The 26,478-nt window shown below is 37.1% G+C and overlaps 1 protein-coding gene across 1 annotated transcript in view; it reads right to left on the bottom strand.

The window, feature by feature from the left end:
* Positions 1–26,478, bottom strand: part of RPAP2 (RNA polymerase II associated protein 2) — a 42,014-nt gene that overhangs the window by 2,611 nt on the left and 12,925 nt on the right. The window contains exons 10-11 of the mRNA XM_009884893.1: positions 25,168–25,248; positions 18,033–18,101 (exon numbers count right to left, since the gene is read on the bottom strand). Of these exons, the coding sequence (XP_009883195.1) occupies positions 18,033–18,101; positions 25,168–25,248 (150 nt within the window). The remainder of the gene's footprint in view (positions 1–18,032; positions 18,102–25,167; positions 25,249–26,478) is intronic.

Genomic DNA, 26,478 nt, shown 5'->3' with positions numbered 1-26,478 from the left:
ATAGTGGGAGAAAGACCTGGAGATGCATTATTACTTGTCTTCAATTCGCCCTTCTCAGGATTAAGTAGATTATATATGAAAAGAGACTGGTGGCATAAGCAGTCATGACTTTCTGCGTGCTGGTGCCAGGCGGCTGTAACAAAAAAAAACACCCTCTTGGCAAAGTTGTAGAGTTACATGCATTTTTAGCTGAATTTCTTTCTCCTGCCTTGGGCTTAAGACGACCTTAATAAGGACATTATTTTTCAAAAAGAGCAGAAAACTTGTGCAGTTTTAAGTAATATTCTAAACCTAAAATCTTTATTCCATGAAGCTCTCATGCTCAGCTGTAGGGGGTTTGCTTTGTTTGTTTGTTTGTGTTTTTTTGTGGGTGGTTTGCTTGTTTGGTTGGGGTTTTTTTTGGGTTGGTTTTTTTTTTTTTTTGGAACAGCAGTTTGTGGTATTACATAGTTTCATGAATTACAAACATTACAAACATGTCCTAGCTATCACATGCTGTTTAAGGCACTCTGTAGAGTAGCTATTATAGCCCACACGAAGAAAAAAGGTATTGCTATTGTCATAGAAATTGCCAGGCATTCAATATTGAGAAACGAAGTTAAAAAAAAAAAAGAAAAGATGTTTTAGCTGTGGATCATTTCTTTTTCCTTACCTGAACTTTGTTTAAAAACTAATTAAGCTACTAATTATCTGATAAGCAGAAGCCTAAATCAAAAAGTAATTTCAGAGGCAGGTGAAAATTTCTAGCAATTAGTTAAAAATTGCATCTAGATGGGACAAGGTGTTAAACATTTATGAATATATGTACAAACACTTCAATCTTGAAAAACTGTCATTTTAGTATTTAAATGATGCCTTGTCATTTGAAAAACAATTATTGTGGAGTACTTTTCTACTTTTAAGTGGCTGTTGGAACAGAATCAGAAGCTTTTGTCTGCAAAAGGAGCAAGCACAAGTTGCTGGTTTGCACTGAGTGGTAAGTTAAGTTCCATGCTCTAAGTAACACTGGTCTAATGTAAATTCGAGGTACTGCACAACAGCGCATTAAAGGCTGTGCTCTCATCCTTGTGTGAAATGCTAACTGAATTAAACCATAATTGTATGCAAATAAGCCACAAAAGTATGTGGAATCAATATCTTCAAGTCACTGAAAGCTGCAATGACCCTATCTCTGAAGAAACTATCACGACTAATTCAATTTAATGATATACAGGATTTCAGTTCAAGGATTGCCTCAGCTCAATTGCCTCGAAACTCTGCAGCATCTTCAAAAGACATAGAATATAAACAGGAAATAGGATACTTGGGACCACAATAGCAACAACTGGCTACTGCAACAATGAAAAGTAAAATACAAATTCTGCTTTTCTGTTACTTCTTTCACATGTTGCAACATTAATGTGGAACAAACTTTTGTGAATAAAGTAAAATAAAAATAAGAAAAGCTAAAGGATTAAGTGATTTCAAAACAATCACCTACAGAAGCACACATAAATGTTGCTGCCCAAAATTATACACCCATGCTTCAAAGGCTTGCCTTTAGCACGCCTGTTAAAAGGAAACGTTCATGCTCAGTTCATGGAAAAGTAGTACAGTATATATCAGACTTCATGAAACAGTGTCGTTTCCTGCACACCCACTTACACCATATGGTAAACAGGTCTTTGTAAAGTTTAAAAAGTGTTAAAAATGTCAAACTATATCTGATTGATAAAATTCGTATTTGCTGGCTATTCCACATATGTTACATATTCAAGAAAAAAAAAAGTGAAATTCATGTGAAGACCAAGCTATTATTATCATCAAGCTGTTAAATGACATCTGGCTACCACAAAATGTTTACATAGTTTCAGTGCTTCAACTCAACACCCAATCTTTCTATGAATTAGCCGCCATACAATAACATTTCACAAGTATATTTAGGAGTTAAACCTAAATAAAAATATTTTTAGAAGTCAGTCACATTATATGGAGTAAATTTCATTCATTGAGATTGTAATGTGTGCAACTCATTCTTAGATCTATGCATACCTTAACCAAGACAGCTGAATACATTCAGAAAAGAAGATGGTGGAGTAGTATTTTTATGTAGTTAAAAGCACTAGTTGGTACTTCCTATTCAAAGGTGTGAATATTCTTTCTAAAGAAACCCATAATTGTACAGTACCATCCTCCCTCAGCTACTGGCCTTCAGGGAAACCTTTCTGGACCTGTTGTTTAAGACGAATTCTGTGATCCCCTTTGAAAAAAGTTAATTTTTCAGTGCCACCACTGTGATATCAGCCAGTTACAGCTCTCTCAAACAGATGACTGAAAACAGGGGTAAGAACACAACCACCTAACAGTCGAGTTCCTTTCCATTCCTCAAAATTGGTCATTTTAAATTATATGAAAAGTGTTGAGAATTTGAGTGCACATAAATTTACCCTGTATCATGGAAAGCATTTGTATACTCATGAAGAAAAGCTGTATGCTTATTCTCGAAAGAATAATAGTAAGTTCCTCCTAGAAAAAGATAAGTATTGCCTGTCTTTCTAACTTTTTATAATGGCATAAACTTTAAAAAAAAAAAAAAGCCACTGATCACGGCAGAAGCTGTGGATCTGAACACCATTATTTCAGTCCCTTACCTTGTTTGGGCTGCTTGGAACTTAAACAAGAACAGAATGATAAAGCAGAATGACAGAACAGGCAAGCACCACCTGTTCTTCCATAGAAATCTTTGAAAAATAGGATATAAACATTTTTGCCAGTTATAGGCATTTGAGCCCCGTGAAGACGACTCTTAACATAATCATCACAACATAAAAGTTTTTTTCTTTTCAATTCTCTCAGTTTCTTTCTACCTTTTGTTTTAGGCACTTAAGACAATTTTTTTAAAGATCGTCATAACCAGCATGACTGGTAACTATTCTATCACAATGACAGAGTTGCACTAATGATCACAAAAGTTTCTTGAACACTCGTTTCAGAAAATGGAAATGAAGCAAGAGCTGGCAGCAACTATAGGCAGCACCTTTTTTTCCTTCCCCAATAAAAACACAGACACAGACTACTGCATACATGCTACAGGGAGGGTGCCACCAAGCCTCTGATCAAGGTGCCATCAACAGACTCGTTAAGGGTCCCTACCTGCGAGGAAGTCCAATGCATTTTTTGCTGTCTTTGAACAGTCACAAATTGGACTATAGCTATGAGCAATCTAGTCCTCTCATCCCACAAGTGTTTTAGCTGAAGGCCTGGGACCATGTACTATGTGTGCTTAACAAAGAGTAAAAGTACTTACAAGCCTCTAACATGAGTTCAGACGATTTAACATAGCTATTTAAGGTTCCGAGAGATCAATCAGCCATTCCAGCAACGTGCCGTTAGCACTACGCTAGAGCATATTTGCTCCACTGCTATGACAAAGTCATGTCACAGTGTTAACAAGGACTGATTTAGGAGAAACAATGGTAAAAGACATGAAGAAATGTAACCTGTGCAGGAGACACTCTGAGGAGTGCCATTGATTGTTACCTGTCAACTACTACAATAAAGCATTAAACAGAACCCTGTCTGAATAGAAAAACCCTTTATAGGAGAAGCCTTTCAGGGTATCGCCAATATTTAGACACAAGTGAAAAATATTTTAATGGCAACTCTGCATCGAAGTGTGCTGCTGGGATTTGGCAAATACTGGTTAGCGATCCAGTGCTCTTTTTGTGTGTGTGATCAAACGGCTCTGAAAGCAGAGCAGCTTATTGAAGTCTAAGTCTTTAATTCAAAAGCAGGGAATACCACCATCGTGTGGGTCACAGATAATGGAAAATTAATTTGGAAGTCTGTCAAATTTCCATTCAAAACTCACACTTGCGAGACTATTACGAATCAATTCCAGACTTGGAAAAACAAAGTCATGAATGTAGGACAGCCCATCTTTATGAATAATTAATTGGTACTTAGAAGAATTAACCTACAAGGCCATAAAACCACAAGATTTCCAGCTTTTCCCCCCTCCACATCTTTTTTTGCAAACATTTGGGACAGTATTACCTAAATATAATTACCTAAATACAAGGATTATTAACATACTCTTCTTCCCAGCTCTGTACCTACCATTTTGAATTGAAATCATGAGGGAAATAATCTCCGATTGCTTCTGCAAGGTATAATGGACTGGAATGGTACTGCACGGATCAAAACAAGCTGTATACAGCAATGTCAGCTGGCAAGTGGTAGGAGAGGGATTGTTTTTCAGACTGACCCTGTGGAAGACTGGTGAACAGGTGCTCCACTGAGGAGCCCACAACAAACCCTTCTGCACCAGGCAGGTGGACGGCCAAGCTGAGCATATTGTACCACTTCTTGGACCAAAAGCGGGTTATAGGACAGTACCAAAGAGGATGCCATTACTTAGACAGCAGCCCCTAAAGTTATTTCAGTAATACAAGGGACTTTAATTTCATCAACAGCCTAAGACTCCTTCGGTAGCTGTCTACAATAAATTTCCTACTCCCTGCACTGCAAGAAGAGAGACAAAAACCTCATCCACAGATTTAACTGAACTTTTGAGCAGATTTATGAAAACTAAGTATCAGTATGATATTGCAGGTCAATCTCAGTAACAGTTCACCTCAGTTAGTGTTAAACATGCCATTCTTTTAATATAGCAGTTTTACAGAATACAGTCTTAGATTCCATTTTAATTATGTTCCTATGAAGGAAGTCTCCAACACAACTGATTAAACAAAAGTAATTGTTTTGTTTAAGACAAATGGCTAGACTGAGTCAATACAACAAGTGTTACAGATCAGCAATAAAACTCATTGAAATCGATGTGCACTGCAGCCCGTAGACCATCTGCCTGTACACACAACTGGACTGTCGCCAATGTATCAATCACTTAATAATAGTGCTTCAGCTGATGGGGTGACCCGAAACATTTGCCCCGCTTATCCATTTCATGATCCCCTACCAAAAGGTGCTCATACATTTTGACAGAATACGTCAAAGCATCACTGTAATTCTGAATGTTCTTCACAATATATTGACTACTTGCTTAATTCGAGGTAGAGTCCCTCACTTACCAGTAAATCGCTGGACACAGTACACTTGTCTAGGGACAGCAATTTTGTTAGTAAAGTATCTTAAATAACAGCAGGGATTTCCACAGACCTTAAAGCATAATGCATCCACAGGAGGCAGAAGTTAGTATTGGATGGAAAGCTGATCTGAAGCACAGTGTGAGTGTAGTTGTAAGTTAAAGATGCAACAGCAGGGAGCTTAAAAAAAAATCATAACCTTTGGTATAATTAAGTGGTTACACAATCATACTGTTTTAAACGTACACTCAGAAATTAGAAAACATTACAGCCTCAATTTATGTAATTTAGCTGTTAAGCTCACAGTTTTGGTTAAAAACCCCACTTGTTTCTTGTAACTTTAGTTTGAGCATGATTTAAAAAGCTCAACATTTAAAAAAACCCTTAAAAGCAAAAGACTGTCTCTAGAGTGAACATTTTCCATTAGAACACATTAATATTTGACAGACAATCTTGAACTGGAAGCATCTAACTTACAAACATGATGTAGAAGTATTTAAATATACCTCTGGAATTAAGTCTTCTTTTAAATTAACCGATACTGGTGCCGAAAAAAAGCAATTATGATCAGTGTTATTTGCAGCTCTGAAATTAAAGCAACCTCTAATTTGGAGCCCTTGTTTTGATCCTATTGGTCAAAGAGGGAAGTCAGCATTTGGGGGCACTTTTCTTTAATCTCCCCAAATTTATTCCTATTTTCTTAATGAAAGATAAAACACTCTAAAGCCCACAGTGTTGAATGGTAATAACTGACAGAAATAAACAGGCAATTTTCTTACTGAAGAAAAAAGCTACTTCTGGTCTAGTTTTAAATATAGCCTGAAGATCCTATTCTCATCATAAAGACAAGACTTTTGCAGCTAAAGTGCAACTTATGTTTTATTTATTATTTAACTTCCTTTCATTATTGTGTACTGACTTGTCCACAGAATCCAGCACAGACACTTTAATCCTCTGATGGCAACAGAAACTAAATTATTCATAGTTTAAAATTTTTGTCCACTACATTTAAATCAATGCTACAAACACTGATTCAAAATCAATGACTGGAATTCCTAAATAATCCAGCAAAACTTAAGGTTCATTCTAAAGTTAACTTTCTTAATTGTTTCCACTGCCTTCATTTTTTTCTACAAGTCTATTGAAGAAAAATGTTCTCTTTGATACATGTTTATGTATATACTTTCACAAAATACATATTTTTAAAGTTCACCTTCCACACACACTTTTCATATAGCCGGTGTGAAGACATAAGTCAACTTCCACTCCCTTTTAATGGAGCCAAAATTCACTTGTGGTGCAGCCGGACAGATACAACTCACAGTAAAAGGAAAGCATACCTACAGTAACCAGGCTTTCTCTAACCACTTGATAAAAGTGCTTACCAAGAACTGAAAAAGATAATGGATTTGCTTCCCCCCCTGCTTTCTTTCTCTCGCTCCCTGTCCCCAGTCAGTTACTTGTATCCAAATAGGCAAACGGCGACTCAGAAAACAACCTGAGGTGCACCTAAAGCTGTACCAGCCCAAACACCACTGCCTTCTCGGATGGTGGTCAGGGAGTTGGGTTGGGCCCTTGGGACCGGGCTGCGCAGCAGTTTCCTCGTGTCGTATCATGCTGTCCTCACACAGGCTTTGGAGCCGAGTGAACATTCGCAAAATACTCTGCTGGTTCTACCCTAACATACCATATGAGAGTTCATTTTTTGTTTTCTGTTAAGCTTCCTCAGGAAATTTTTTGGAAGGCACTCCAATGCTTTTATTATACTATGCAGGGGAGACATGTTGAGGCAACAGGCTTACAGCTACCTTATCAGGTACAGAAACTATTTATTTAAAATTGATTTAATAAAATGCAAGTGTTCTGGATCTTTGTATTTTGGATCTATACAGGATACAGGAATACATGAATACAGGATCTGTATTCATGCAGATATCATATATCTGCATGAATAGCAGGATGCCACTTTTTTTCTCTCCCCCTGAAAGTTAAGGATCACTCCATCAGCTGCCAGCTGTTATAACAGCCAGCTGTTATAAGCTGTAATTTCAAAGATCCTGCAATGAAAAGATTTTATAATAACGTTGCACTGATAACAGCAAGATACAGAAAAGGAAAAAACTCAAATAAATTAAGAGCGTCCTCAAAATATTAACTTCTGTAAGATAGGAGACCTTTGACTTTTAATGAAGGATAAGTAAAACACTGTCTTACATATATAAAAATCCTATTTACATAATTATGTCAGTAATTAATTTTACAGGCCAAATAAAAGTCTAATGCAAAAGAACACCCAACATAAATCTGAAAATACATAACACGTTCAAAGAAACAACGGTTAGAAATTTCATCAAATGGTGTAACAATTTAGTATAGCTATTTAGTGCTATTTGTGTCCATTGTATACTTGAAGACAACATACCTTAGTGTACACTGTATATGCCAATAACTGAAAAAATTAAATTTAAAATGCCTCAAAAATTAAACATCTGAAACTCTCAGTTCATGTAACTTATACTATTTTACCACAACATAATTAATTATATAATACAATACTTTCTTCTCAGAAAGTAACTAGAAAATGGCATTTCTCACTATTCCCGTATTTCAGTTCCCTGTGAGCGACCAGTAGCACATAAGCATGATAGCAACAATTCTATTCATCTGAGAGAAAATTTACAAGTCTATTGCTTTGTACAATTATTTTAACCTTTGCAATACAAACATCAACACTGTTTCTTCTCACACAGTATCACTCCTATAATGTTCCTTCTGACCAAGTTTCCTGACCTTATATATGAACACATAAAATAAAGTCAGTTCCCTCAGCAGTTGTCCAGGAAAGGAACTGCACACTTCACAACATTCAGCAGGTGGAAAATGACGTCACATTCTCTGCAAGCATTTGCTAGCATTATGCTGATCCTGTAATACTAAGCAGTTTGGCTTCATTAAGTACTTGGGCATCACTGGTTTTAACCCAGGCTTAGCCTGTCTAATGAGAAAGGCAGCAGCCAACACTCTGGAAATACTCTGATGTTACAATGCCGTTAACAAAAATTCAGGGAGCCGTGACTCCTTTAAAGCTACAGTAATGATACGTAATGGTTCCATTTGCCTCCTGTTATAGCGATATTTAGGAACTCTATTTTCAAACACTTATTTATTTTTAAATGACTACCAAGACTGCCATCAACACTAATGACATGTAAGTCTGGCAAAAAACAATTACTTGGGCAATCATATGCAAAACAGAGTTTCCAGATTTCTTTAACGGTGGACGAGAAAAATCTCTACCCAGACAAGATGACTACGGAGGCATCCAAACCCGCTCAATGCCATCTATGTTTTCTTATCCAGAGCACTCTTAGTACAAAGTTTAGCTGGATCAGAGATTGTGTTTCACCATTTAGTATTAACAGATGTGACTGCAGGATGATTTTTTTTTTTTTAAGACCAAATGGAGTACGGTACCCACCTCTACATTACCAAATTCCAAGTTATTACTACAACATTAGTTCACAGACATGAAGCATCAGAACTTCTATAATATTGTGTGCCATTTAAAGCACTTACATTCATACAGGGATTTGTTCCAAAAGGTTTCAATTTAGCTTACTTATCTGCATAAAGCCAAGGCAAAAAAAAAAAGTTCACAATATAAACCCAGAAGAAATCACTATCAGCTGTTTCTCTCTAACAAATCTAAGTTTCTTAGGTACACATCTCAAGGACAGGCCTTGTTTAAAGAGCTCCATTTATTTGAAGTCTGTTTCCTGCTAACCAGCTGACAGATCAAAGGTACTTCTCAGTCCTACCATTTGTTCCCATTTTTCCTTCTTTTTCAACTTAGTAAAAATTTTAAATTTAATAAATTTAAAATTTATTTTAAAATGGATCCTTTCATCCTTTTCAGTCTTCTACTCCTTACTTTTTATGTTCCACAAAGTTTTCCTCTGACACCTCTCAAATACTGAAATCTATGCCATTGAAGTCTTTGGGTTACTTCGCTACGTGACATTAAGTGCAGGTGTAAGTCTCTCTAAGATTAAAAACCGCTAAGATGTAGCTTTTGAGAGCCTGAACCTTTTAAGTACTTTGTAAAATACACACTGTTGTATAAATTATTGTGCACATACAGTGGGACAATTTAATATCTAAAAATGCCTTTATATACAAACCTGGTGCATTTTATGAATTAAACATTGTTTCATGTACATCCACTGTTGCAATTGCTGGACAATTACTGCCACATACTGGTAATTTATTCCTATCAATTCATTATCTCAGTGATATGCAAAAGAAATTTCAATAAAAATTAAATAAAATATCCTGTCTTACAGTTAAAACAGCTACAATGCAATCTGCTTAGGTAAATAATTTGTCAATACTCAACTTTATAAAATGTACTCACCTGTACTCAGTTACTATGGAAACAATGATCATAAAGTTGATAATAGTTTAGTTTCACAACTTTCTAACATTGTAACTTGATTATCTGCCTTTCAGTCCAATAGAGAGATCAAACACCTGGAATAATGCAGCTGAGTAAAGAGACGTGCTTGGAATAGACTTGCTTCCACTGTGCCCAAATTTTTTTTTTCTTCAGCAGTTAAACATAAGGGGCTCAGTATTCTTCTACTTGTCTTTCCTAGTATTGAAAACAAATGCCAGTGCAGTTTTGGATCTCTCAAAACAAGACTCTTAAAAATCCCCCAAAGTTAAAGATTCTTAAGCACCTTTTTCCCAGACAGGCTAGCTCACAGTAGGTTTAAAAAAGAAACAAACACCCCCCCTCAACCCTTTTCCTGTTTAATTGTTTTATTTCCATATCTGTTACTGACTTGATGCTCTCCGGTAAATCACTTTTCTATTCTTAATCTCGATTTTACCATCTCTATAACAGAAGAACACCATTAACACTGATTTGTGAAAGTACACTGACTTAATGTATATCTCAGAAAAGCAGGATATGTCATGAGGTTTGAAACAAAAATGAAAAGCCACATAAATTTCAACTATTCTTTATCCTTTTAAAAACCTCATCTCAGAAATACTGAGATTTATGATGAATGAGTTACATCTATTCAGTGGCTTCTTAAAATGTCCAGATGGATAGAGAGAGATGGATGGAGAAGATGGAAGAGCAAGAGCAATATATGCATTTCTGTGGAACACAGGGCATAAGCGTGATATACACCAAAATGAAATGAAACATACTGAGATCCCAAGCCTATAAACAATGCCGCATCTGTACGGTTTTTGCAGCAATGCTGGTTCTGAACCAAATAGTATGTAATTGCGCATACACACTTTGCAGTTTCTGGACTATGCTCCCATATACTGGTTAGCTATGTTTCCTACCAGGCAGTTAAAGCACACTTTTACTTTTGGGAAGGAATGGGAAGAACATGTATGTTATGGACATGATTGTTCTAGTTTCTTTGTATTATGCCATGCAAAATTTTATGAATATATAGTTATTTTATGTTTATTTATACAACATTCTAGTTAACTGGTGGTTGTCATCTTAATCCAAGTACTTATTTTAATTATACACTTTGTGTCAAAAGAGCCACCTGCACCCCAATTCTGAATCCTCTAGCTTGGATTATTTGTAAATTCTGGGCTATGATGAAGCTTTCATCGCCTAGAGATACATCTTCTCAGTAACATGTATTTCCTTCCTTCCTCCTGTACATTTTTTGCCTTCACTGTTAACAACCCACATCAGGACCAGAACTTAACTGCAAGACTGGATGAAACCACTGGGTGTCAAAACATTTTTATATCTCAAGAAGTAACAAACTGATGAGAAGTAGTATAAATTTCCTTTGCACTCCATTCCTACAGCATTAGGAAACAAAAACAAGTGTCCAGTTAATCAGTGTACCGCCCACTATCAATTATCAGAGAAAAAATAATTTGCCTCCTTTCTGAATTAGTTAGTTGTAATCTTCTCCTCTCCCCTCCAAATTCTTCATGCCTGAGTAATTTTTAGTTTATCCCTGGTCACTGGAGAATATTATAGGAACACCAACATTCCCCAATGTAACATTATTGATATGAAAGCTACTAAAATGCATGTGTCTCTGTTTCCCCCTAACTGACGTGCATCTTTGACATCTTTAAGTTGGTCTGTGGATCACTGCCCTGATCCAAGCAAGTTAAGTTATAACTCAGTTATTCAACTAATTTTGTTTTCTACGACATAATTCATTCATAAAGCAAGATTTTTAAGATCTTCATGGTTTTTAATCACTTTCAGGATTCCTGCTCCTTAAAAACCATTATACACTTCATAGTAAAAATACTGTCTGCCATGTCAGGTCTGACACTTTCAACAGCAATGTGACAAAGGCAGCTAGAATCTCCGGAATGAAGTAGTGTCTCTCTAGACAGCCTGTATAGCATGATAAGGTTTTACATTCCATAATCGGCATCAAGCACCATAAGGAAAGGAATCATTAGATCTTCAAAACATACTGATCTTTCAGGGATTTTCTACAATCAAAGTTTTTCTGTTATAGTGGTTCCAGAAGAGTTAAGGAATACAATACTTTACTTTGGGCACAATTTATTTCAGTACTAAAGAAGAACAGGACACACCACTTAGCTTAGCAGAGGTACTATGACTACTCCCTGCACAGAACCAAACAAATTAATCCAGAACCTATGCTAAAAATTCTGCTGGTACAAAATACCTGGGGATCACATGCTAGAAAGTCATAGTAACCTTTCCAATGATGTGTACCTCTAATTTTCTTTTTTTGGTTCAGAAACAAGCCAAATCAACACTGATTTTCATCTTATGATGAAATTTCCTGTGAGTCAAAAACACTGCCTCTGTGTCATGTCCCCATTAATGTAGGCTGTTCTTTAGAAAGTCTACTAAGATAAAGTTAAAACTCTGAAAATAAAAGATGCAAGTGTGTGTCAAAGTCATGTTTTTCCTTTAACAGATGGGTAATGCTTCATGATAAAAAAAAATGTTTGCATTGAATGTATTAAGATTAATTATTAATAAGGAAGCAAGTATATTTTCATAAGGCTACAGCTTCAGGATTCAGTTGCAAGATTAACAGTTCAGTTTGCTCAGTGGATGAACTTAAAATACATTTACTTTAAAACTAAGATTAGGGTAGCTGTTAACAGTGTGGATTACTCATGTCTCACCGGCAGCATTAGTTCAGAATTGTTTATATTACCATCTAACTGCACAACTTTTTCTGCACTATGACATGACTTCCAATAAACAAAGCTGTGTGCAGCAATTGTGGAAGGAGGAAAAACATGACACTACAAAAGAAATCTTCTAAATATATACCTTTTCAAGAAACATAAATTTAAAACAGTTCTCTCTCTGGGCAGATCTCTCTCTTGATCAGCACATAGTTGTGGTATAGAGTTCAACAGGACATGAACTCCACTGACCGAGTTAGCTCCCCCAAGAGTCAACATGATAAAGCAGTCTTCTGAAATCTAGCATGCTATCTTTCAGAGGGTTGAAACAGAAGTTGCAACAAAAAATCTTGTTTGCTCACGCAAAAGGCAAAAAAGAAGTGCAGGAAAACTAACCTGCTTTATCAGAATCTTAATTCACAAAAATATTTGGAATACGAAGTTCCCAAGGGTGACTAAAGCAGAAGCTCCAAAATTAGTCAGAACACCACCGCCATGAAGGACAATTTATAACTGGCGATGCACTTTGCACACCAGCTCTGCGCAGTTGGGCACGACTTCAGTCTGAATGCCCACACATACATCTGCTGAGAACATGCAGATTTCTATCTCTTGGAGGGATTTCCAAGACACTTGGCAGAAAGCCATGACCCTGCTCTTCTCTTGCACTGGGCAGCAAAACTGGGAGGTGCAGAGAAGATAGCTTTCTGAGCCAACCCCCCTAACTCCATGCCACGGAAGTCCAGCAGACTGCGTGTGCTAAGGCTCCGCTCCTGCTGATGAGGTCAAGGACCAGAACTATAGAAGGGAACTAATTACCCTGGAGTCACCTCAGGGGGTTTGTGCTGGGCATGCATAGAAGTTACCCAGCACTTCCAACTCTCCCGTTCAGAAAGCTATGCATGAGAAATACTAGAATGGAAAAAGACTGCAGCTGTGTGTGCTGCAATGAAATCTAGAGTGTCACTTTCCTGCGTAACAGCACTACCCAACACAGTGGGGGGGGGTGGTGGTGTTGCATAAGGAGAAACACCTTCTTTGAAACAAAGGGTTCTTCTATTTTCTCCCTGATGAATGATGAAAATACATTTAATTAATTTTAAAGCTGGCACTGATTAATGTCCCAATTAACAACACTGCAAATCCCTCAAAATACTGTTCTATATAATGTTTTCTAAGTAATACTGGAACACGCTAGGAGGAAGTAAAGTAATACTGATCTCCTCCACAATATGCCAAATAAGCAGATTTGATTTGCTTAGAAAGTGCTGATAAGTAAGAACAGCTTAACAGAAAACCTATTTGAGTTCACACTCACCAAATGACAACTTAAAATTATTAGGAGAGGAAAAAGGGAAGGATATACTTTTTAATTTTTTTAATGTCTTAAGACAAACTTTCATTTTCCCTGTTTCACACAGCAATACATCTCTACAGATAGAAACCTAGAGTAGAGACAATACTATGACCACATTCAAGCTTCTTGTTATAAAAAAAGACTTTTTGGATTTTTGGTCCTGCAAACTCTGTTTCAAAATGGGAAATAATTGTATGTCTAGCTTAATGAGAAATGATTTTTCTCAGCTGAAACCTGGAATCAATCTTCTATCATCAGACTTGCTAAACAAAAGATCATCCAGCTGAGTTGCATGGGGTTTCTGTAGGAAAAAAGAGTCACTCTGCAAGTCTGATTCATATCCAGTATGCATTTGTACATCAGAGTTATGCATTTCAAACATTCAGACATTTTCAGACAAGAACACAGTAGCGATATCACAAACATCTGAATTCCTCTTAAAATAATTTAGAAATGTCAGTGTTGAGCAATAGATGTGCTCTCGTGTGCAAAGAAGTAAAAACGCACACTTGAACCCAAGATTCTCCAGTTCCTGAACTGTTATCTCCAAGAGAGCAAACCTCTAGAGTACATCTCCACATGACACATTTATCTAAAGTGGCTGCACACATATAATGATGGCTTTTGTTTAGTGATCATGGTCATTTTGAGTTTGTTTAAATACTGCAGCCGAATGCTTATAAACTAATCCCAGAACATTTTGAAATGCTTCAAAGCTTTTAGTGGGGGAACCTCTTGCATAGGCTTTGTAGATGAAACTGACCACAGTTCACTGGAACCAGCCAGCTCAGATAAGTAAGATGAAAGCAGACATTTCCTGAAAATATCTTGAAAGCTTTCCATTAGACTGTACCAGGGGTATACACTAAAAACAGCAAGTGCCCATGCTTGTATAGCAACCAATCTTTCCACTGCTTTCTCCATTCTTTCCTGAACTACCGTATTTGTATCTATTTATCTGCTTCATTTGATATCTTGCAAAGTTCTTTTGGGGAAAGAGATGCAACTTCTGTATCCTAGTTTACACTACATTATAAAGCAACTATTACTATAACAAAAAATTCGGCTTAACATACTAAACACTGCAACAGGAAGACACAGAAATCTACCACTGCCAAAATTATTACAAATCAATAAGAAATTTGACCTGAAGATAATTTTAAAGAGTCACCCACTCCATGATAAGCACAAGTGCAATTATTTGAACATAATTCTCGGGCTGTCAAAGAGTACTCTAAGAAGGTCGATACAACATTGCTGAATGTGCTGGTCATAAAGATAGTAGTGCCTCAGGCTAGATTTTCAATAAAGGCTGAGACTGGCTGTTCATATTTTATATGATAATTTGATTGAATAAATCCAGCTGTTCACGAGGAACAGGAAATGCTCCACTGTTGCGATCCCCAACATTTTATACTTCAAGAAAGACAGTCATGCTTTCTAGTTTCAGGCACTTTATTTCAAAGCAATGAATTAGAAGCTCAGGTTTCTTTAATAGTCAGTAGACTTAAGGGCACATAAGTACTTCTAATAGCTTCTTGAGGACCAGCAGACTATAAAGGGAGTCTAGGTCTAATTTAAGCACCTAAATTAGGTGTTACAACTATCCAACATGCTGTATACTACTAAGAGTTAATATGGACGCTCCAATGAAGAAAGAATAGCATTATCAGAACATAATACAAAGTATTAAGCAGTGATGACACTTGAATTCAATACAGCAGCAATGATAATGGTTATCCTGTCCAGCAGTGTGTCACAAAAAGGGTCGGGGCATTCTGAAAGTGCACTGTGAAGTCAGGTACACCATTGGAGTCCTCAGCACACGCTAGCCGTATACGAGAAGGAAGTGGTGAGCCACAAGATCTATGCACAAAATGGGGTGCAAGCAAAGTCCAACAGTTGCTACTTTAAACAAAACAACCTTGTCCCCTTCCAAACAAAACAAAAAATACTTGGTCTTAGTAGTTTCTTTTGAGGTATACTCTGCTCACTCTGCCTTCTGTAGTCTCTGTTCCATACCTCCTGCACCTCCAGGGAGCTGTAATGTGGTCTTTCATCCTCCTAGAAAGAGGAATTATTATCCTCTTCCAGGGTGTTGCTTATGCTACTTCACTGTTTAGTGTTAGGACTAAAATGGCCATTCTGTGCCTGAGACCAGGTCAAGACCTGTGAATACATATTATGAAAACATTCTCCTCTTTCAGTGACAGAAGCTAGTAAAGAGCCGCTCTGACTCAGGCCCCGTACAACTCTGCAATCTAAATGACATTACACGTGCTGCAACATGCATCACCCCCCAGTATAGCTAAGGGGAAGCCAGAGAAGACTTAACAGAGTGCAATTCTTTTTACGAGCAGTATTAGTAAGATAAGAAAGATTCTTTGGCAGACTGTAGGAGGTGAGAAAGGGCCACAATCTGGGGACCTGTCTGTGAGGGGTTGCCCAGGTCCTCAGTAGCTTTTCCCTGCGTGCTTCTGGCTTCCACTAAATATTCAAGTTTGATTAGAATTCCCAAATAATTACATGTTCTGTTTTAGTCTTTCCAGAAATGATGCAACACTACCATCTTCTTAGAGCAATCCTAACACTTGTTCTACCCCATCCTCTCCTAAGAGGGGGATGAGAGAAATGGTTCAAAATCTGAAGATCATGAGGTTGCAAAAACCTTACAATAAACTGAAGTTAACAGAAGCTTTAGTCATGACTTCACTGGAATAATATTAGAAATAAAATCTACTCTATTTTAGCATCAAATATAATTCATTTGTTTAGGGGTGGACCCTTAGAAAGCAAAAGTAAAAAGAGAATTGGTTCTCTGCTTCTACCGATTGCTACCAAGACTGCCTGCTACTTGTATAACATTTTAAACCAATTGTAAGATGATCATTAGGTATGTAAACATTTAGAGCTCATCATATGCAGAGAGACCAGGAACATATTTTAATATCTGATCAAAAGAGTCACCATTTCCTTAAATGTACAGAAGCTACTTGAAAAATTCATAAGATCTGTTTCACAAATTACCAATTCAACCATAAGAATATATAGTAAAAATGACAAAAGATTTGTTCTTATAGTTGATAAAAAATTTATGCCAAGGCATTCAAGTAAAGTTACTTTCTGTGTTCTGATTTAATGAATCATTTGAGCGGTATCTGGCTGGGTGACACAGATGTAAGGCTCGCTGAAGCCTACTCTAATGCCTGCTGGTATAGTCTTCCTTGGGACAGTAAAGCCAGAACAATGTGTCAGACTGAAGTAATATCAAGCAAAGTAAGTGCAGTAGTGGGGATGCCATGAGGTTGGCCCACAACACTTCTTGACCTGTGAATGTCTAAGTATTTCTCTGTCCTACAGGCTCCAGTGACCCAGGAAGCCCAAAAGAAGCAGCAGCAGTGCGGTAATAAAAGGTCTCTGGAATAAGATTTTTGCAAACTTGTAATTCAAGCTGAACGACATACAAAGATTGCTTGATGGTTTAACCCCAGTGAGAGGCAGGGCCTGACACTGCGTGAAACCACCAGTGATTTCTTAAAGGGTGAACTAATGTTAAATGTTTAATATGAATTTGTGAGACAACTGTCTGTTTTACACACTGCAAAGTTTGTATCTTTAACTTCAGAAATGTACATGGACTTGGAAAATATAAATCAATGAAGTTACTTGATGCATATGACTACAGCTTTTATTTATCCTGCCTCTGTGTAGAAGTTTACTGAAAGGCACTATAATAAAATCAGGCTTCCCACTAGGGAATTTCCCTTGGAAAGAATTTAATTCTACAGTAGAACAAAGCTAAGGAGGACTGTAGGCACTGTAGTATCATAATCTTAAGCAGTAAAGCTAATCCTCATAAAAGTAAAATACTGGTCCCAGCATTTCTTTCAGAAATTTGGGAGGTGGTAAATAGCTTTTCTCTATCAAAGAAGTTCGCTAGAATATTCAAACAAACATATTTAGAAGCACACTGTATAATTGGACTTTAATTGTGAAAGTGAATTTTTTTTAAAAAAATTAGAAGTAAAATGAGAAATGAAAAGTGTAACAGTTATGCCAAATCCAAGTAATACAATACACATGACATTTTACCCTACTGTCAGAGGAGAAGAATGTCTGTCAGCAGCAACCGGAAGAGTGAAATATATTCCTCCTTCACCCCACCAACCCTCTTTAAACATCCCTAAAGCTTAACTTTTATTTTTTTAACATAACATTGAGTTTGTCCATTGTTAATGTGTTGTTGCAAGTGTGACAATCCTGTTTTGTCAAGAGAATTTAGTTCATTTGCATGAAAAAATAATTCTGTTGGCTCCCCAGTTAAAGAAATCTTTACCTCCAATTATCTGAAAAGTAAATCTTGTCTCGATACGCTAGTATGAGAATATTTGACATTAAAGGGTACTTACGTAGACAACAAAACAATAGCAATTAGAGTCCATTCAGGCATTTTGTGAATAATATTTCTGTTTGTTAACCTGAAAAAATAATAATAAAAAAATCAGAACACTTCAGGGTGAAAGTAAACAGATTTTAAACAGCTAAATTTTTATTTACGTCTACCATTAAAAGACTTAATACATTGAGTTACAATGTAGCAATTACAGCTGTATCTGAGCAATTCACCAGCTTTTGGGCTTTTCTCTCATTTTCCCCTGTAATGGAGGAATTGCAGAATTCCAAATATACGTCTTTTTTCTATATGAAAATGGCATGGGGAAGACGGAACAGCAGTTAATTCTTTGAATTAGCTCACAAATAGGCCTGTCTGCTCTGCAGGCTCAGCTCTCGCTCACACCCACTGGGAAATTCTCAGGAACTGCACATGCGTTTCTGAAGAGACGGGCCTTCCTACACTTAGTTTCCCCCCTGTTGGCTTCAGATCCAGATTTGCTGTAAAAGCTAATGTTGCAGAAACAGACTGGGTTTTGTAAGATACTGGAGACAACCCTCTGATGATTCTTGTTTTTAAAATGTAAACCCAGAATTCTAACTTATGCAATGGGAGCCAGCGCAGACATAAAAGCAAGAAAATGAGGTGTGACTCAAGAACCACATGGGTGCTCAACAAAAGTGCTGCCACATTTTATAACTGCTGACCCATTTGGCTGAACTTCATATTAAAACAGATCTGCTTTAAGTCAAACGTTAATCTGACTTAAAAAAAATTCACACGTGAATAGCTATGGCTGAATTTCGGCATGACCCACGGTGTTCAAGACAAGCAATTTCATGGAAAAGTTGCAGCGAAAACCAAAGCTGTGGCTATGCGGGCACCCAAAAAGGCTAGCAAAATTAATTTTATTCAGACAGATGGCGCCATCCAACAGAAATACTGAGGGGCAAGTGCCTCCCTATGTTTGCTGCCTTCTTGCTCTCAGATTCCCTTCTATGCAGCCCTGTATAAATTCAAACCCAGAATGACGCTATCCTGTCATTCATACCCACTTCTGCAGTCACGGGTGAAGATGGGAGGTTGCTCAAAATGAAATACCTGGCAACAAATTGAAATCGAGGGCTTTCTTCCCCAGCAAGTTGTTGGTTTTGGTTTTGTTTCTTTTTTTTAAATTAATTTCTTTGGAGAAGTATATAGCTACCTCAAAAACATGTTAGAAAGTGGAAAAATAAAAGTATTTTTACTTGCCATTGTTAAAATTCAAGTTCTGTTAACTAATCCCCCAAAATTATATTCAAAATGGTAATTAAAAATGCAGTTACAAATAAGATGTTTTATAAGATCATTTTGCGTTTCCCTATTTCAGAAAGATACTAAAAATTAATACAATTATTTTTTATTTAAGGGTGATAATGATTAAAGCAATAGTATCCTACTTTTCTCCTCAAATCTTCAAGTCTTCCAAGCCAAATAAGATTCTGAAGCAGTGACTACTCAAATAGTGTCTCGACAGACTGAGTTTTGTTAAATGATGAAAGGAAAAGCAGTGTTTTGTACCACATGTACAGGAATGGTCACATCAAACTAGAACCCATAGTTCTGGCAAATACAGATTATTTTTGTTATTCAAAGATTCACGTTTCCCAATCACTATTTGAAATAGCTAATGGTGTTAGCTGGCAACAAAGCTTGTACCTGGTAAACTGTTACATTTTTCTGGCTATAGAACAAGAGACAAAACAAAGGCTGAACGTCTGGACTCAGTACTGATGACAGTGATAAATGCTACCAAGAAATGCCTGATGGAATCATCTTGACAAGCAATTCATATGTAACATTCCAGTTAATCTGCTGTGATGAGACACAATGGAAGAGACAGCTCCGAGCCACCTGGGAAAACTCTGTCAAATAGAGAAAGCAGCTTTGTTTCAATGCTCTACAAGGAGTTATTATTGATTAGAGCACAGGAAGGTGTCATTCTTGTACACAAACTGAGAGATGCAGTTATTTGTGTCAATTAACTCTTATTCAATGTTAGTATTGATTGGCAAGGTCTGAACACTAGTCATTGCCATCAATATGCTATTTATGAAGGAGGAAGTCAAAACACACAGATAACCAGCAGGATACAGCACTATGGATCTGCTGATGTACTACTGTCACTGGACTGGATGAACAGTCAAGTCAGGCTTCCACAATGAGTAACCTTTCAGTACAACACCTGTCCTAAAGCACTTGTGCAGCTGAAAGAAAAAAAAACAAAAACAAAAAACAAGCCACATTTCAGGCAGATCAGACTAAAGCTAGCAACCTACAGGTGTGAAGCTTAAATAATAAGGAGCAGTGGAAGGGCAGTCACTTTCAAAAACAAGCTGTGTGTCAACACCAAGGCCTCTGAAGAGCAAAGCTTTCAGAAAACAGGGAAGTGCAAGTCTGCTGTAAGAATGGTTCATTAGTTCTTTGTCTTGCCTCTAGCCAAAACTGTTACTTCAGAACAATCCAGGAAAGAGAGGTCACTATATTTCTGTCATACACATATAATCTGGAAATTTTAGAACTCTACAGAACTTTGAGTACGTGATTTGAGTTTTGCAGTGCAATATTTTCTGTTAAAGAGTTTGGCTAAATTCTCCCTCCACCCACCCAAAGAAAGAAAACAATATGCGAATTTTCAAAACGGAACACCTCTACTTTCTTGGCCTCTGTAGGGCAGGATAGGTAAGGCAGGAGGGTTGGATGATCGCAAATAGCTGTGTGGGTCGCTTAGTTGCTAGTCTGTGGGTGTTGTGGTTCACCCCAGCAAGATGCACTGCAGCTGGACTGGACTGCTTCCACCATCCAGTAGGCAGCAGGACCCATGCAGCAGTTTTCATACTCTATGGGCGAGCTCAGAGTTCAGACTGAGCAGATGGATCCAAGTGGCAGAAGCTGACAGGATTAAGGACTGAAAAGTAAGATGCATAAAAATTCCATCCCAAGTGACTTCCCAATAACTGACTACTGCCCACCCTGCAAAGAAAGTGAACTCCAATATAGGATTCGCAGGAATACAGGGGAGTCCAAGGTTAAAGTACCCAGTAAACAAAAGAGTAAACCCCAAAATGACAGGAAAAATGCATACACAGTTGCCTCTACTTCTTTTCCTTTAGTTGTCTTCCCATTTAATTACTGTCAGCTGCAAATATTGCTGGCAGAACCCTGTTAGCAAATGATGGCCTGATTTGTAAACAGTGGCAGCAGATTTAAGCACATCCCTAAGCACCTTGTGCAAGAACTTGAACAGGGACCACAACAAACTTGAAGTTATAAGAAAGAAACTTAGCAGTGCGGGAGCTCACCACCCTTTCCTCAGCAGGATTACATTTCCTGGGATTTCTAGGAAACAATTTGGTAACAGGAACACTGTCCAATGGGGAATGGCAGATGGACACCAGGATTATTATGCTAAATAGTTAACCCCTAACAGGTCTCTAGCTTCAGGTACTATGAACAAGATACAAGAAAATGTAGCTGGTTAATATAAAACAATCTTTTTAAAGTATGTTTTTTTCTTTATACCTATTTATAAATCAGTCTTGAGTGTTATTTCCTTTTCTAGAAGTTTATCCTTACAATGAGAATATACTTGTCATCTATGAGGTCAATTTTTAACATGCTACTATGAATTTGACTAATAGCTAGTAGCAATGAGTACTAAATATACATTTGGTGCAAAAACATTCCTTTGAACAGGTTCATCGTTGCTGTCTTGCAGTTTTACCCAGTGTCTGTGTTCTTACACTGGGAGAAAAAGAGAAAAAAAAAAAGTACCCCAAATAGAGACACTTTTTTCTTTCTTTCATTTTACAATTTTTCTTTATTGCAAAGTGAAGTCATCAGCATCTTTTCAAATGAAGCAGCCCTTTTGTTCACACATCCGGATTCCCAGGTGTAGGTATACGTAACTTCAGTTCAAGAATCTGACCTGTTAGTTTGGCCATTTACCTGTTCTCTAAGGCAGCAAGCTGACTTCATGGGATGAGGAGATAGTTGTGACTTTAGGGGACCTCAGCTATCTATAATTTTTCCAAAACTTGCACTAAGGTGAGTGGACTTTAACCCAGGTCAGCACAGGCAAATACTAAAGCATAGATTGTTTTTCTTTAGGCTTCAACTAGACCAATTTAACCATAAAAGACAGCTCCTCTATTCCCTGAAGAGCAACATATTTACGTACTGTAGTATAATTTAGTTTGATGACAACCAGCAAAAATGAGCTACTATTACAACTTCAGGCTCTCTTCAAGAGAAGCCCATTTACTTGAGAAAAGGTTGTTAACATTCTGGTACTTTAACATTTCCATACAGAATCTTGTCTACGACAAAGTATTGCTGATTGACTTGACCTAAAATTCCACTTAACAAAGGTAATAGGTAAAAGCCTATTAGTTAGTGTATACACCAGATAACATACACTCATGATACATATTTAAAAGTTAAAATATTGTCTTGGAAAGAAAGTAAGACAAAGCTGTAATAAAAAGTCTTAAACGCATCTTTAGGAAACAACTGTATCATATTCATTGACTGAGTCAATGATAAGCTCCAAAAAAGGAATTAAAATACTTGCAACTGTAAGATACAGAAAAAATTATATTTTCCATGTGAAATATTATGCTTAAAAAAACCAACCACATATTGACAAACATAATAATTTAGCCTCAATTTATATATAAATAGCTAATTTTCTCTTGATCTTTTAACAAAGTGCCCTTACACACTCTGGAGAATTATTTGACATCTCAGTTTTCGTAACAAAAGCTTACAGGCACTGAGGGACTTTATTTGGGAAGAGCTCTAACCATTCTAAAATGTCTCTTGAGATCCCTCTAGTGCGTTTCCCAGCAGCGGTGATTGAATAAAATGCTGCCCAAAGGAGGCTGAACTGCAAGTGTTCCTTTAAAAACCAATGGAGCTGAAAATCGTTGTTGCTTAGTTCACCACATGCTCTTTTACCCTTCTTCAGTTAAGCTCTACTACAGCCATGTGTTTTATCTCCTACCCTCTTTGGCAAGTTCCTCAGCCTGACATATTTCCAGTACAAAAAGCAAGAAAGAGCATTAGCATTTGTCGGTGCTCCCTCTATAGTCATTAAGCATTTTAACCACACTAACAAAGACAGTAACATTTAAATTCCTATACCCTGCAAACATAAATACCGTTTTAAATTCATTCCAGGTTCCCCTGCCAAAGCATTCATCCTAAAATCAGAGACCACTCATATTAAGTAAATTTAAACCTACGTACAGAACTGGAGATTCAAACCTATGCCTTCGTCTTAATATCCATGAGCTCGCTTTTGTGTATCAACAGGAATGCAAGATGGAGAAAGGGCACAAAGGTTTTTATTGCTTCCCTACTCCCTGTATTTTTGTATTATTTTACTATCAGTGACAATAAAAGTCTTATATATCTATATGAAGGCACTTACAAATTCTTGTGTAGTGCCCACAATTGTCTTCAACCATCCCCAGCCCAAAATGCTGTATTTCTAAGCAATTTATCCAGAATCTTCACAGTAAGAGAGCCCCAAGAACTTGCTACCATTACCTCCAACTTACTTCCTAACAAAAAAAAGACTTAAGAATAAACTCAAGAGGTGTTATCTGAGGGATCAGAAATAGATCGGGGAGACTTTTAAAATATGGTAAATTATTGTTACATGAGCCAGGTATTGGGATCAAAGTCCAAATTAATTACATTTGGTTCCATTCTGTAAATCCACAGGTGTATCTAAGTTTTTAGAAGTCCATTTTGGCTTCAAGGCCTCTATGCTATAAACCACTTAAAACTTCATATTCAAGCCACATTGTCTTTGAATAACAAAAATGATTTAAAATAGCAGTTCTGCTTTTGAGAACCTCCAGGACTTCTTACGTAATCAATATGAAAGTAGATTGAAAGAGACCAAATGTAGTTTTTCTGGTTCCATAAGCTAAAGTGACTATTAAGTGTGTAGACTGAAGAGCAACAAAACTGTTTTAAGTTTTAAGACACGAAGATCTTATTCAAATAGTAGGTATATATACAGTAAACACATGCTGCTCCATTAGAACCAAAAATATCTTGCCTGGTTTCAGTGTTGCTGCTAAATTACAATATTAATCACAACTTAAAAGACTGCAATTACAGAATCAATTCCAAACACTAACAATTCTTTTTTAAAAAAAGAGATTATGCACAGTGTCACCAGATATGAAAAGAATATCTTCCATAGTAAGAAATCCTGCATACAGAGACTCGTGTTTTAGTGGCATCCTTCCAGACGTCAGATAAATCATAAGGAATCAGGTAGAGCTGTATTTCTACTCCCCAAAGCCTAGAGTCCTTGTGGCAAACGCCACATGAATGAGTTTTGGAAAATTTACATGTAAACCTCATGCAGGTTGGGGATGGTGGTGGGCAAGTTTCAAGAGTGACAACGCACACAGAGTTAGCTACTGTTGTTGCTCCTTTCCTGACAATACTTCAAGATGCAGGACATGATTTATGTCCAAGTTATGAATCACGTCCCAAAGAAAACCTACAAATGTTCAGAGAAGTTACCACCATCGTGTTTTTACTTCTTGTTTATCCCAGTGTTTCCAAATACTGTCTTTAGTGCTTCTGACTGTGATAAAGTATCCAATAGATCTGTGGTGATAAAGTGCCCCCTAGATCTATTTCCCCTCGAAATCAGGAACAAGACAAGTCAAACTGGACCTTCTTCCTGGCTCTAGAAGTTAGTGGTAACAATTATTAATCACATTAAAACCATTTAGCCCAGCTGTAGGGAGCCAGAGCAAAAGAAAGCGACAGATCTCAGAAACTCACGCTTAATAGGAGGTGACGAGGTAGCAGAACCTTTAAAAGACTCACCATCATCCTCCAGAGACCACTGGCCTAGTTTTTAAAAATCTACAAATACTCCTGGTGACCTAGCCACTGTCAGGAGCAGGGAAAGGGTTGACTTGTTAGTCCACAGGGAATGTGACATTACCTACATGAACACACAGCTAGAAAAGGGCAAATCTGCAATGGGGCCCTCTCTGTGTCCAAATCACAAATCATTCAACAGCATGTTTAATTAATCAACCAAGAAGAATCTCTAAATAAAGACCAATACTCACCGGAAAGTTTTGACAAGATTTTTTAGCTCTGTGTAAACATCACCTGGAGTAATCTGAAGAGGGCCCAAAACTGCAGGTAATCTAGAGGGCAAAAGACACCTATCAATATACATTTTCCTCTCTTTCTCAGTTCTTCTCAAGTAGGACTTCCACCAAATCTCATGAAAGTTAATAAAGAGAGAAAGAGATTGACTTTTGTGCAGCCGATCAGGCCTGTAGTTTACATTTCAGATTCCTCTGAGTGGTATTTGGGCAACACCTTTACTTTACAACAGTTTGTTTTTAAAAATAAGCAGCTCTACTTTAGTGTGAAGAAATTAAATACAGTTTTACATGCGTACTCTTATTTAACTTCAGTTCTGACAAGACATTCTTACCAAAAAACCAAAGTGTTTACATTATGAGGATTAGAATTCCAGGCCTTCCTCCGTTCAAAAATAACAATACAAAAGGAAACCATATGTCTAAATGAGGTTTGCACAGAGAAATCTGCTAACTAATCTGCACATAGATGCAACTGAAATAACATTCCACTGTAAGCCTGACAATTGGAATCAAGACGATAGTAAGGTAATCAGGAATTTTCAAAAGAATGAAAAAGACAGATTGCCTCCGTACTTCACTGTGTGTAAAAATTGAGACAGCACACAACAAACCACACACACTGTTTAACTAGCTGTCAGTATCCCCAAATGCTGGAAATAACATGCATTGTTTTTCACATTTAGGATGAAACTTTTGCCTCTGTTTACCTGTTTAGCAGTTAATATCCTCTTGCATTTGAATATTCAGTTATTCACATTTACATGCACATCAATATTGCTGGAAGAATCAAGATTTCTATTCTCCTTTACGTCACTGCATGTTGTACAAAAACTGAACACAGGACATATTCATATTCCCACTGACTTCATCTGAATATACCAAGAAATCATTGCTTTATCACAATGAAAATTGTCTCTTACTTGAGTGTGACAGGACTACTGCATCACCTCATGAAATTTAAAAAGACCAGCTAAAGAAGGGGATAGTCAAGAATAAAACCTTCGAAGACACTAAGAAAAAAAAAAACATTCTGTCCTTCTTATCCTATACTTATGGAGCACCAGACTTTTAAGTTCAACAGAAATTTTCCTAGAAGACAAAAATGACTGACAAATTTGTGGAAAAATTTGAAGGAGCAGAGAAACTGCTTTACCATGTGGTAGTAGCCATCAGAATCTATGTGACACTGACACTTACAGAAAGATCAGAGACAGCCACCTTTCTTGCAGCGTGGCTTGATTCCATGTTTGTGGCCTGTCCACACTT

This window comes from Charadrius vociferus, unplaced genomic scaffold, assembly GCF_000708025.1.
Source record: "Charadrius vociferus isolate BGI_N301 unplaced genomic scaffold, ASM70802v2 scaffold163, whole genome shotgun sequence".
Lineage (NCBI taxonomy): Eukaryota > Metazoa > Chordata > Aves > Charadriiformes > Charadriidae > Charadrius > Charadrius vociferus.
Note: the sequence above shows the minus strand (reverse complement) of the source record. Positions and strands in the feature narration are given on the sequence as shown.